The sequence below is a fragment of the Tetrao urogallus genome (assembly GCF_951394365.1).
Source record: "Tetrao urogallus genome assembly, chromosome: 1".
Taxonomy (NCBI): Eukaryota; Metazoa; Chordata; class Aves; order Galliformes; family Phasianidae; genus Tetrao; species Tetrao urogallus.
Window position 1 is genome coordinate 51053732 of NC_136813.1, and position 14407 is coordinate 51068138.

At 40.8% G+C, this 14407-nt stretch overlaps 1 protein-coding gene across 5 annotated transcripts in view; it reads left to right on the forward strand.

Annotated features, from left to right (window-relative positions):
* FARP1 (FERM, ARH/RhoGEF and pleckstrin domain protein 1) overlaps nt 1–14407 on the forward strand; it is a gene marked incomplete at both ends in the record, with an annotated part of 162282 nt that overhangs the window by 126080 nt on the left and 21795 nt on the right. For 3 of the 5 annotated variants that reach the window (XM_079537932.1, XM_079537934.1, XM_079537936.1), the window contains 3 exons: nt 9118–9305; nt 11027–11116; nt 13035–13168. In XM_079537932.1, the coding sequence (XP_079394058.1) occupies nt 9118–9305; nt 11027–11116; nt 13035–13168 (412 nt within the window). Of the gene's footprint in view, nt 1–9114; nt 9306–11026; nt 11117–13034; nt 13169–14407 lie in introns of all 5 variants that reach the window. The other 2 variants (XM_079537933.1, XM_079537935.1) reach the window with 1 other exon arrangement.

A 14407-nucleotide genomic window follows, 5' to 3' on the forward strand; every position in this document is an offset into this window, starting at 1 on the left:
AAGTTTGGATGAACATGGATGAACATAGTTGCAAAAGCAGCGGAGAGGTTTCTCACAAAATAATGTGCAGATGTAGATAGAAATTAATATATGCAACCCTATTCTTTTTTTGCTATTATAAGTACTTGACCACATTTAGTAATTTGCTGCAGTGAATGAGAAAAGTCATGTCAGACAACTTTAAGTTTTCTCCATCCCACCAGCAGTTCAAATGTGCTGTGTCCTCTTGGGTTCTTCTGGAGTTTCTTCTCCTGTCAGCCTTTCCTGGAATCTGGTTTACCTTCGTGATCTGGGATATAAAATTTGGAAATAAATTTCTAGATTTAGGAAAATTTAGTAGTGGCAAATTGATGGAGGAGACAGGATTTACGCAGGGTAGAGCTTTGAATAATTGTTATCTGTGTAGAACACTTTGCATTGTTTTGGAGATAAGTCTACATGCCCCAGCAAGAATATTCCTTGTGCATGGAGAGAAGGCTATATTCTCTGAAGATGATCGATGCCTGCTGCTGCCATTGTCTCACATCACTCATAGCCTAACATGTACAGCCCATTAGCCATTGTAGTGCATGCTAAATATCAATTATACCAAATAAATACTGTAAGAGAATTTTCCACATATGAAAAATGCTATGTAACTGAAAATTGTTTTTGTTATGTCTGAATATATATTTCATGAGTTATATGGAGTTGAGATCAGTTGAAGTAGATGAGTTATCACAGTGAAAGAGTTGCATGCTAGTAATTTGAAAAATCAAATCAATCTACCAGTTTAAGAGTAAGGGGAAGGCAAAATTAGGTAGAATTTTCTCAAGCAGCAGCAGCAATGCTGAACATAATCATCAGAACCCAGTGAAGGGTGAAAAAACAATGTTTTGTGAATTAGTTCCCTAAATGGGGCTCATCTCATTAGCCCAGACTGCTTCAGAACCCATTTTTTTCCTCCCTGAATATTGGTGTTGGTGGGTTCAGTTTGCACAGATGTTTGTGAAACAGCTTTTATTAGTAGAAGCAGTGGTATTCATTCTAAGGAGTACCTTTCATGCCAGAAGTTCCTGTGTGGCCCACTTATCTGGATATGCAATTACTTGGTGGAGGCTGGAAAAAGTCAAATGGAAAATGGGATAGACAGATCTAAAACCCATTTACAGCTCTCTATTTCATTTAAAAGCAGAGATGTTTCAGATGGTCTTCTTCTGTCCCATAGTAAACGTACACACTTGAAGAGTCTCCATAGACAACTTCTTGAGGATTTCAGGCGTAAGAAGACAAAGGGAAGGAGAAGAATAGGAAATATTTTACTTACACTTAAAATCTAGCCTTGTTTATTTACGGTCCCCTTTGGCATAGCATGCTCCTTGGTATTCGTGACTTTAAGGTCCCAGTGATTTCTCAGGGTACTCAGAGAGCAGGAATTGTGTCAGTTCAACTGATGAAACTGATTTTGAATATTGAAAACCAGTGATTCAGATCTCCTCAATATGATTTATATGCAATTATCTTGAAGCATGGCTATTTCTGGAGCGATTCTTCAGCACAAGAAAGATGTCTGGCCCTAAATCATGTCACACACCATGTTTGTTTAACTGGTCTCATTTGTCATAATGAGGCACTAGGCTGCTGTCAGAGGTGACTTTAGAATGATATTTTAATTGCACCAATTTAACTTGTAATGACTAAACTAATGATGCAAGTTTTTCTCAACTTCCACATGCATGTGAAGCAGTTGCAGTTGGGTGTTACTTACCTTTGTGGGGTAAACGTGGATGCCAGAGATCCAGCTGGAAAGGGCAGTGAGCACGAGGAAAGGAGGATCTGTGTTCAGGCATGTGTAGAGTGAGGGAAGCCAAAGTTCTTTTCAGTCTTTCAATAATGTGTATCTCTCGGAGTGATGTAGTTTCTTCAGGCGCTTCTGTGTATTTTAGCATATTTCTTTGCTCTCGATATACAGTCCTTTTCTCCATGCCAAATAAGAAAGACCCTATGTATATGAAAGAAAACTGAATTTCTTGGAACAGTATATACACACCTTTCTTTGTTAGCTGCTGTCAAAGACAAGTGGTTAGGAGAACACTCCTTTTGTCAGAAGCCCAGCAGATTGTGGCTGTCTCCTACTTGATGATGATGGTTTGGTTTGAGCTCTTCTGATTGATAGTGCCTGATGCAGAATGTTCCCATCAGGGGGTCCCAAAGGTTAGGCTGATGTGTAACTTCTCGTAAATGGGGATGGCACCTGGCGGGCTTCAGTCAAGCTACATCAGGGAAGATTTCTGCTGGTGCTGTTAGGTTCTAGAAAAAAAAGGAATACAAGTTCCAAGAAATAAAAGTGAGCAGAATCTTTCTTACTCCATTTCAGTAATTTCTCTGCTTGCTGAATTATGCCTAGACAAGGACACATATGTTATTACTTCTAAGGGAAGCAGCTCATGTGCTGCGTGCAGATCCTGAACAAAACTGTCTTCTGTGTCATTCCCTACAGCTGGGCTGCTGAGCTGCCACTGATATTTAAAAATACTTAAAAGAACTTTGCTTAAAAATCAAAGGCTCAGTGTGAATAAAAAGCCTAGATTGGATGGCATGCTGCAGTTCTTTAGAGTATTTTGTATTCTGTTCTGCTTCTGTGGTTATAGACATACACATATACTCATAGAGTATACACGCATACAGAGCACATAGAGTAAGCAAGATGCTTGTTTTCTGTTGTTTGTTATAAAAAGCAGTGAGCACTTTCTTTTAAATGCTATGAAATTCGGGAAGCTTGTGTGCCTGGCTGAGCTGTGTATTCACAGGCATGTTTTCCACAAGCGTGAGTGTAAATAATGATATTATAACAATGAAGGAAGTAAAGATCTTAAATTTGCATGACATGAAAGTAAATACTTAGTTTGCTCTAGAATTATTCGTTTTAAGGTATAATTTAAGTTATGATTTCTTGGTAAAGTTTTGGCCCCTGAGAACCATAAAAATCTAAAAGCTTTACTCATAGAAATTAACTCTTAAGTCCAGTAATGATATAGCTGTCAGTGGCTGAACAAAGAAAACTGGAGGAAAATGAATGTTTTCTAATTCGAGAGCTTTTCAGCTCGTTAAAATTAGATTAGATGCTTTCTTTAAGACACTGCAAATCTTGTCTTGAGAAGAAAACGGTTTGCCTTTGATTTTTACAGCAAGATCAGAGGTAGGTCTGTGTTTAGTTCAGTGAGTGTTAGTGCTCATGCCTGTTGCTTTTCTGTGAGGCACTTCAAACCTTTGATTAGCTAAATTCTTTATTATTCCCCTTTCCTGCTAAGAAACTCACCTGAATCCACTAACAAAAGTTCGTAAGCTTGGCTGTGTTTCACCTATTTGGCCCTTTCCTGATTTCTGTGTGCACATGCATAGCTTTTTTTAAAAAAGTAAGTCTCAATTGTCAAAATTAATTTTTAAAATTGAAAATGCTGGGGACTTCATTCTCATTTTTGTCATTTGTTTAATACCGTTTAAAGAGAAACATTTTTTGTTTCATTGTATGCACTGTTTTGTCAGCATGTACCTCTCTGAGAGAAAAAGCCTTTTCAATGTTCTGTCTTTATCCTCAAAGCATGGTGTATCTTCTGTTCCTTGCATTGTTTGGAGCACTGTCTCAATGTCCTTTTACTGCTGAAATACCTATTTGTACTGGGAGTACCTAATTCCTCTTATTACAGTGATCTTGTCTCATAGAGCACTCCTCATCTCAGAACTGGAGAAAACAACCCCTCCACCCCCAGGCTGTGAGTTTCATGTTGAGATGCAGAAGAGCAGAGGTGGGGGGGGAAGAACGTCTGTTTTCCAGGGCATTACAGCTCCATTGAGCACGATTGTACTGCCTTTCATTTCTTAATGAAGGCTGCACCTAGTGATGGTTAACTTCATCTGCCATAGCTTGTAAGCAGGATCACTGCAAGTCATGGGGAGATGCCTTGTTGAAATGGACAGTATCTGTGGCTTAAGCTTACATGGGGGCTGAATGTATCATGATATTTTCAGTTTGATTGGAGCTCCAGGTCGTGTTAATTTACAGACAAACAAACTAACCGTAACCCTGCGTACAGCAGGGGATCCTTCTATTCTTCACTCTTATTTCTGTCTGGGAGAATCAAGGCCAGACAAAGGACTGGTGCCACTGACACAGTTCTTCCCAGGCTGCAGCATTCACTCCTTGTTCTTAAGATCTGAGCATACCCTGATGTAGGCCTCCAGCAGCTACTGTCTGATTTCACACTCACCACTGTCTAATACTGCAGTACACCAGTAAAGCATGGACCTTTACCAGCTGGGGAGGTTGCTGGCTACTAAAACAACACCAAGCTTAATGAGAATATAAGCATGTCAAGCCATTTAACTGTGTATGCATGGAATTAATTTTCTTTTTTCTTTTTTTTTTTTAAAGTTTTACCTGTATTGAAGGCTTTTACTCATTCTGACTGGTATTTTGCTGTAAAACTATCCCTGATTTAATTGTTCTGTCCATTTGCTGGCTGATGCTTTGTCCTGTGTCTGAGGAAATTGGTTCATTGAGGAGGCACATAATTCTCCCAAACCTCTCACTGCCACTCCTGCTATGGGCACATGGCAGTTTTGAAGGTGTGAAGTCAGCAAACCCTTCACCTTGCCATGTTCTCTTTATGCCAGGCAGGGTTATTGGTTTTGTGTGACATCGCATCTCTTCCTGAGATATCTTTTTCTTTCCATTCCTGCTCAGTTTTTGTAGTACTGCATTAAGGGATGTTTACGTGGATTTCTGATGGATGTGTAACTACTTTTCAAAATCTTTAATTCTAACAAACTGTATCCAGCACTCCTGCTTATTTTGTTTAACGGAGAAGAGAAGGACAGACTGAAGTACTGGTCCCCCAGGGAGCTGGGGAGAGAACAGTGGACACGCTTCTTAAACTCTTCTCCAATCTAAGGTACTCCAGTCATCAGCAAAACAAAACACATGGGAAAACTCTTGCCCATTCTTCTGGCGCTCTCTGCCCCCCATGTCATTTTGAATTACGTGTCTTTCTCTGACCAGACTTTAAGGTAGAAGCTAGAGGTAAGCAACCACTGTGACAACGGAAAGTTAAGCTAGCCTCATCTGTGACTAAAGTAGCAGCAGATTTGTCAGATGCTTTCTTACTGAGGAGCTTCTGTAAGTAATACATTCAGTAATGCAAGGGCAGAGGGGCACTAGCTTAGGTTTCATTTACCAGATTGAAGTGTAGAAGAAACTCATCTGCCCTTAAAGCTGAGTAGTTAGGATTTGGTTGTCACATCTCCCAATTTAAGTAGCTATGGAATAAGACTAACAGGTATCCAGCAACATGCCAGGTATTGAGAAAGGCACTATTCTAACTCTTAACACATCTACATTTCTAATGACCCGATAAACCTTGAGAAGTGTATAACCCTTACAATTGAATTTGAATGGGGCTGTAACTGTACAGAAAACTTTCCAGCAGAATTTCAGTCATTTTCAGTTATGGCTGATACTTCCATAATTGAATACTTTTCACTTGGTGGTGCTGCACAGAGAACACAAACAAAAACATCTTCACAATTCTGTAATTTTCGTTGCTGCTGAAGCAGAGTTTGTAGAGATGGGAATTATTCCATTTGAAGTAGATGCAGAATGCTAAATGGCAGAAATTGGGTTACTCATCACTTTCAGGAAAAGGGGAATAAAGGAAGAAGGATATATTGGGCTCCATCTTCCTCAGAAAGAGATGAGCCTTCCCTTGTTAAGCTAAAGCCTCTAACTTGAGATTTTCGGTCAATTTATGTTGTCTGTGTTGCCAGCATAGAGGCAGCACACAGTTCAGCACACCTACTGTTTGAATTGACGTGTGAGAGGGACTTTCTTCATCAGCTGAAAAGCAGTGATAATGAACATTTTTTTCCCCTGGTACTGGATATATTTTAAAGCAGCATAGCTCAGCTAGCCCAAGTCTCCTTGGGTGCCAAACTGAACACCAGTACCTTTGGCTTAATATCTATGCATGATGGGAGCTTAGGCAAAGCAAATACTGCTGGTAGGATGAATTGCAGCCAGCCAGGCTGCGCCTCTCCTCCTGGGTCTTAAAACAAAGTTCTTAAATCCAGGCAAAGTATTTAAGCACTTGTTTAATTCCTGTCAACTTCACCAAGGATATCCTTTTAGTATGTTCTCAAGCCATCTGGAGATAAACATCCTTTTGTATCTGTCTTTTGGTTTGTGTGTATATAGAGCTAGCTCCATTATATTTAACAGATGGCCCCAAGTTGAAGGCTCAATCTAAATAAAAATGACTTGAAGTAAGAGCAAAGAGGATTCCATGTTACCAGCTGCAGACCTTTCAGGCCTCTAAGGTGCTGAGTGGTCCCATTTCTTATCTGACAACTGACATGCTAATAATTTGCTGTCAATCAAGGAACTCTTGTGGGTAAAATGGGAGGAATTTCAGTACCTTGTAAGTAAGATTGGTCTTCCCTTTGCTTCTGTTTGTATTCTGCAGAATGTAGTTGCTGAGTAGAGCATGTATGGATATACTGGATATACTCTTCTGTGGCAGGAGGTCAGATGAAACAAGGAGGAAAAGACCATTTGGTTAATGTCGATTATTTGTTCCTCGTCTCCATAGAGAAGAGAAAATCACTATGCAGCACTGCCTTGACCCATCAGCATGACACATGTCCTGATTGGTGATGGTGGGGAGAAGACCTTCAGTTTTCATTTCTTTGTGATTTATTGAAATTCTCACAGCACAGCAAGTTGTTTTCCCACTTTTCACCAGAACGTCATGTGATGTGTTCATCTTTATGGCCACGTTGGTTGTAATTATGCCCCAGAATGTGCTAAAATAACAACATTTTGAGGCCCTTTGTCAACATAGTCACCTTCTTACACCTAGCTTTAGTTTTCAGTTGTTTGGCATATTGGCTAATGGGGTCTAGTTTCTTGCTTGTAGGTGCTGGTTTTGAACTTGGCTTGCATCCACTTTCATACCAAAAAAAAGAAGAGAATGTAGCATTTTACCTTGCTGCAAAATAGCTCTTCGAGTGGCAGTGATGTATTGGTGTGCAAGTCTGTAATCAGTGAGGTTACACGCGATACTGTGAGCCACCAGGTGCAGTTTTTCTTGATATTTTTATAATACTTTTCTGAAGTTGTGTCTTCCAAGTGTGGATTAGGAAGTCTTTTTAATTCATTGTATGTCTGATATGTTATAGTTTTCAATTCTCTACTTGTACTGATAAAAATTGCAGTACACCTGACGTTAGATGTAGAATTACAAATCGGTAGATAGATATGTTGATTTATCTATATCTGTCTATCACAGATAGGTGCTATTTAACTTCTAGAATATAATGCCTGTGAACTTCTCACAGAGGTGCAAATCATTTATTATGCTGTCATATGACAGGCATAGTGCCAGAATTTCCTTGTTTCCATGTTTGAGGTGATATCACTTTTCTTATGTCTTTTGTAATGTAGAGTGTAGCACTCTTAACCTTACAACCTTGCTATTAATCTGTTTCATTCTTTCTCATTCATGAATTCCATTTCTTTTGAAAACACTGTATACAGTTGTGTGCTAGAGTCAATAAAATTGACATTTGTGTAACAAGCTGTGGCATTTTCTCAGATTTCACTGAACACTGATTTAGTGTGAAACTGTTGATAAAATCTTTCTTGCTAGCTGTAATAATACAGAACTTTATTTCATATCAAACAAATAACTGCTTTGACTTTGATTTATAATAGGCTACATAACTGTCATGATTACGTAAACTGATGACTGTATTGTGTTTTTCTTTCTCTTTTCAAAGGAATGATATATAAACATGAACTGCTTTGGAACTGGAAAACATTCATGTTCTAGCAATAAATCTAAGTTCTTTCAGAAAATAAATAGGTTTTACTACTGGCCTAATTATATTTATTGGTGCCTCTGTTTACTGGAGTGTCTCACCTGTGTTGTACTAGCAGAAACATTTACCTATCATAATCTTAGAGGGGGTAAAAACCCATCCCAAGACAGTGTAATGTATTTGCCCTTAAGTGTAAATAGCAATGTATATTTTACCGTTAATCCTAGACAGTCTGTTAGCTGTGGTAATCAAGAGCTTGTCACAGATTGGTTTTTTTTTTTGGTTGGAATTTAAGGTATGATGCCAAAACTGTTCAGACTGTAAGTGTTCCTCCACATGAAAGATCCATCTTCTAAAACAGGTTTAGATTTTCAGAGGTTTGGAGGAGGGGATGACTGGGAGAACAGTGGGCATTTTTGGCAAACTCCTTTGTGCAGTGGGCAGTCCAACTGCTTCCCAAAAGACAAAATGCTCATTTCATTAATACTTAATGTAGCATATATAAATCCATGAAAGTGTAATTAACTGTCTAATTCTTTACTATTTTAAATCCAGAATTAAATGAGATTTTATACGTGTGCTAATCAAAAGTTGTCATGCTGTGTGCATTAAAAATATTGCTTTTCTTATGTAAATATAATGCTAGCATTTCCATCCCAAACAATCAGAGGAGCATGGAAAGAGCTACAAGGTATAATGTACATACTTGTGTGTAGCAATTGGGGAAGTAGTAGTTTTCTCCTTTCGTGTTAGATATACGTGGTGTTACTTAGCAGAAATACTATTGTAGAAAGTCTTTGTTTCTTTTTCTCTAGACTTCCACTAGATAAACTTGTATCCTGTAGCTCCCTATGGAGTACTGATTTGAGTCTTTTTAGTTTGCTAGGAAGAATGGCGCTCCTGGGGTGATTTCCTTATTGTTTTATTTATTCTCTCTAATAGAATAGGTGACAGCGGTGAAGAACTTGGTATTAATGTGATGTGTCGCTGTAAACCTTGCAGCTCAGTCATGTATGCCCTGGTCCCTTCCTTACACAGACACTAATTTAAGCCAGTTTATTCATATAAGGGAACACTAGACCCTTGGTTAATGCAAGTGGATTCAGCTTCTCTGACTTCAGGTCCATTTGGACAAGTTTGAGGACCCTGGTGGCTGTGTATTGTAGCGTAATTGCACGTGCTGCAACTTAAGGTAGTAATTTTTTTGTACTTTATAGAGTGAGCGTGGCCTAACTGGTTTCTGTTGTACCATTTTTTTAGCAGGTTCTCTGACTGGCAGCCCTCATCTGTCAGAGCTTTCCATCAATTCCCAAGGAGGACCATCGGTGGCAAACATGTCATTATCTCCAAACTTGAGCCCTGATGCCAAGCAGTCATCTCCCTTGATAAGCCCTTTGCTGAATGACCCATCATGCATCAGGACTGAGGAAGAGGAAGAGGTCAAAAAAAAGGTAAGGCAAAGGCATTGGGCTTTGGCCCTCTTCTCTGTCTGCTGTTGTCAAAGCTGCTAATACCTACGCCCCTTGCAGCTTTCTCATCATAGATCCACATAATTAATTTGAGTTGGGCCACTTGGTGTCTGCTGCCCTCAGTCGTGATATATCCAGGAGCTCCCTGTGCTTTTGAGGCTGAGCATCCAGTTTAGACTGGGAACCACAGAGGAGCTGCAACTGAGAGTTCAGAGGCCTGGATTCATCCTCCTGAACAGAGGCGCGGGAGTTAGGGAGTTAGCTTCTCTTTAAGCAGCAGAAAGAAGAAACACTTCGTGCCCATAAGGTGGGATAGATCTGGGCCAATCCTTTGGGTGACTGTTCATTCTGAGGTTTTTTTGATAGGGTCCCTTATAAATCTGGCTTGTTTTTAGGGAGAGGAGTTTAGTAGTTTGATGTAACAAAACAGTTAGATCCAGTGTGGTATTGGAGGCAGAATTTCCAGGTAACAGACAGAAATGGCGCAGTGTAGAGCCTGTGTGGAAGCATACAACCCAGTGTATCCCTTCAGGGAGCAACACTGGGACCATTTGGGAGTGGAAAATACTCTCTTTGAACTCCAGCATGCAGTGCTCAGCTGGAAGTGTTTGGCTCAGCCCCATCACTGCAGCAAAACCATAAGGGAGCATCACATCCAAAACTGTCTTCAGTGACAGAAGTGATTCTGTCTGAGCCAGGGTATTCTCAGTGTCTGCCAGCTCATCCCTCCTATGCTGCAGAAAGAGGCATGCTATGCTTGTGCATCTGTTGCCTGCTTTTTTTTTTCCTGAGCTGGAAGCGTCTCAGGAGGAAAAAGGTAGGAACTCAGCTGGTTTAGTGAAAGTGGCGGCATGTGTATGGAAGACATGACAGAAATCTGAGAATAAAAGCCAAGAATCTATTAATAGACTCACAGTTCTCCCTGCCAGCCCAAGGTACAGCAGCAGGCTGTTCTAGTTTATACCAGCTGATGATGGTTCCCATGGCATTATACTCTGACTGGGAGATGCCCGCATGGTCTTGCCTCACATCCCTTTCAGGTGCTGATTTTCAGGGAGGAAGCACAGAGCAAAAGATTTATGGATCTTCCTTTTAGCTTCGTGAGCAGTACAGAGCAAGAACTGAGAAGGCAAAACCACTTTTGCGTCTTTGGATAACACAGAAAAATTAGAGTTGGGTTGTTTTGTTTCTGAAATTTGAAATTTATAGAATATCCTTCCTCTCTCCCACTGCTAAGTTGTCCAGCTGCACTGAGAAAATCATCTGGATTTGATTTTTTTATTGAGTATTTTGCTGTAGATTCTTACTCTGACAGTGAAACCTGTAATAATCAAGCAGTACTTTTTTGCAGCATTTGTCAGATGTGGTTCAAGTGGTTGTCTAACCTGCAGAGGATTTTTTTGGGAACTCCAGAGCATGTCCTGCCCTACAGGTGTGCAACAAGCCAAAAAGAACATCAGCTTTGAAAACCTCGTGGGAGAAAGAAATCTCTGAAGAATCCATAGATGTTTGCTCTCTTGTGTTGGCATGCAGAATTGTTTCCAGGGCTTCAGGGCTTATGAAAAGTCAAGCATGAGTCACAGCAACCACAAGCAAGGGTCACTAGTTTGTAACTCTCTTGGTGATTGTTGTCTGCAGTTTTTTTTCTACAGAAAGCAGCTCCATAAAAGCAGATGAAAACCTAATGTGTTTGCAATTTGCAGAGATTCCCGACTGAGAAGGCTTACTTCATTGCTAAAGAGGTAGCAACCACAGAACGAACGTACCTGAAGGACCTTGAAGTCATCACATCGGTATGTTTACTTTAGCATTACTGATGGAACATGTGAAGCTGCAGTCAGCAGTAGTATTTCACCCGCTCCATTAAACATCATAACTGTTCCACACTACTTTTATGTGCTGCACTGTAGGTATTCTCTGCAGTGCACAGGAGTGCAACTCTGGGGAGGAAGTAACACAAAAAGCAGAAAGTGAAGGTTTGCCCTGTGGTTAGTAACATACACTATGAAACTCTTTCAGGTTGAGGAGCTTGGAACACAGTTCAGTTATTCTTTCTTGCTCTCATGCTTTGTGGTTGAAAACCCACAGGCATTTTTAGTAATTACAATGATTTTCTATTAAAAGTGAAGTTGCTCTCTAGGGGGTCGTACTAATATTTCCTTCTGGCTTAAATGCCTCCCATTTAACATCAGGTATGGTAGAGCACCTATTGGAATGTTTCTGACTTTTCACTAAGCAGAATTTACTGTTAAATAACTTACTGTTTTGTAGCATCTTATCAGTGTGTGATTATTAAAGTCACTCAGACAAGTGCCTTCTTTGCACACACAACAGTCCTATTTAATTTTCAAGAGTAACTTATGCAAGATATGACCTTAACAATAATTATCTGTGAGAGGGAGCTGGGTCCAAACCCTCTGAAGGTATTTCAGTAGTTCTGTCGGTTCCAGACTTCCCAGATGTTTAATTGCCCAGTGTGTGAATGTCTGTGAGGTTGTACATTAAGGGTGCATTGGCTCTTGGTGCATCAAATGTTGCAGTGAAGAGGACATGCTGCAGAGAAGAGTCTGTTGCTACCCATGGGGAACCAGGAAGAGACACCTCCCCAGTTTCTCTTCTAATCTAGGATACCACATGGCAGATGAAGTTGATCTGACACCACATTAGACACAGCTGATGTAAGCTGGAGTAGCATGGTTGTTAGAGCCAGCAGGATAGCTGTGGCTTCTCTGCCTACTGATCCTGGCTTTGCAGAGATGCCAGGCTGTGTGGGACAGTGATCATTGCTGCAGTCTTAACAACAGATGTGCTGCTTCATCTTTCATTTCACTCAGCAGCTGCAGAAGCAGCAAGTTTTATCTCTTCATAGCTCCCTGCCAGTTTCTGCCTTAGGTCAAACTGCCACCCAGCCCTTCGTCCTTGTAGCAGGCTAATTTGAATAGAGCCATAGAAAGGATCTTAGCTCAATAATGAGACCCATCAGCTGTGCCATGCAGGTCTCTGGCCCAGGAGGCCACTGGGAGAGAAGGAGCAGCCAGTGTCATTAGAAAAGACAGAGCAAGTTTCATGCATGAAGCATGTGACTTGGTAGGCCTGTAATTCTTCAGTCCAGCAAGCCCTGTAGTCCTCTGGTTTTACATCACCCATGTGTCTCCCAGAGTAAAATGAAAACTGAGCAGGAGCCTGTTGCAGTCTTAACAGCGTTGGGCCTGACCCTCCCGCTTCGTGCTCCCAGCATCTTGCCCTGAAAGTGCAACATGCTGTGCTACTGGTTCACTTTGCAGAACAGTTCTCTGTGAACAGCACCGTGAGCTTTAGTGTTTACTATCCTAACTCCTGTCAATGGGATTTCAGACAGAGCTCAGCAAAGTAAAATGCAGGGTGTATTTTGCTGTTTTACTGGAACACTCCCAAGTAATCTCTTGAGAAAATTCTCTTGTACCTACAGTATTTGCAAATCCAATTTGGGCTTGAAAAGAATTTTTGAGATTTGATCAGTGATGGCAAAGAGGAAGGGAATTTCTTTTTCACCCATGCAGGGCCTGACCACCAGTTTAGGAGGTGGGAGTGTCGGGGTAGCTGGAATTAGGTCCTAATGCCAGCTGGAAAGCTCCCTACTGGGTTAGGTCTGTAGGTGTTCCGTGCAGACAGTGATGGTCATACCTGCTGCATGCCACCCCCTTGGTAATTGTACTTCTTTTCTGTTTGTAGTGGTTTCAGAGTGCAGTGAGTAAAGAGGATTGCATGCCCGAGACTCTGAAAAATCTCATATTCTCCAACTTCGAACCTTTGCACAAATTTCACACTGGCTTTCTCAAGGAAATTGAGCAGAGACTTGCTCTGTGGTAAGATTGTTTTTTTGTTATTTAGCAGTGTTATTTCATGTGCCCTAGCACTTTTGCACTCCCTTTTTTTTTTGCTCACTGTCTGTGATTTGATTGTTGTGATTCATTTGTGAAGCTATAAATGTTGGTTGTTAGCAGGCTGCATATGTTGAGTCATGCTTTGTTCATGTTTACTTGACAAACCCTATTGTTCTCATGTCTCAGTCAGGTACATACATATGTAAATGACATTGTAACACTGCATGAAGCTTTCTATTGCAAATGTCAGTGTTCCTATATGGCTGCCCTCCTGCAAGCAAGGCTTATGAGCAATAAAGAGAGGGAGGTGAAGGACCAAATCCTGTTTCTGTTTATTTGGGCTAAGCTGAGAGAAATTTCAGAGAGCAGCAGCCTATTGCACAGCACCTCATACTTGGCACTCTCAGAGTGTACCCTACAACAGGCAGAGAAGAATGGACTATCAGAAGATTACACTGGACTTAAAATTTATCTATCCTTAGAATAGCAGCAACAAAACACGGCGTGTGTGTGGAATAGCTGTGAATTCAGTAATTCTTCCCTGGCAGTGCTCTAACTCAGTGCATTTAATCAGCAACGTCAGAGCAGACGTGGCACACAGAAGCCCTCTCCTTGCTGTGATTAGAACTGTCTGTACTGGATTGTTATTTTCTGTGTAGACATCTCTGGTGGGTTATCTTAGGTCCCAGGAGCCAACTTTTCCTACTCAATTAGAAAAAGTGACCATGGAAAACTCTGTGAAAGCAGTGAATGTGTACCTTGCAGGCAGAGCAGATGAGTGCAAATCAGTTTAATGTCTGTGTAACTAATGAATCAAAGCAAAAGCAAGACATAATCTTAGAGTGCCTGAGTTTAACTCTTGTGTTGTAATGGACAAGGTCACTGAGTGAGAGCACAGCACACTGCAGACTAATACTCTCCAAACCCACCTTGTAGTTCCATAATTAGTGTGTGCTTTTGGGGAAGGGAATGTGATATTGCCTCTTAGAGCTGAAATCCTCAGCTATCACTTTGTGGTTGATGCTTGACATAAGCCTACTGCACAGCAACCCTGCCTGCACGTCCTTTTCTTCATTGGGCAGCTGCTGCTGTTTTAATTGAGTCAGGATACTTGCTGGTATTAATTGCTTTTCAGCAAGGAATACTTATGGCAGGTTCACCAAGAGGGTTTTTTCAAATGCAATGAAGTTGTGATTGTTTCTCCACCCACATTGTAGGATT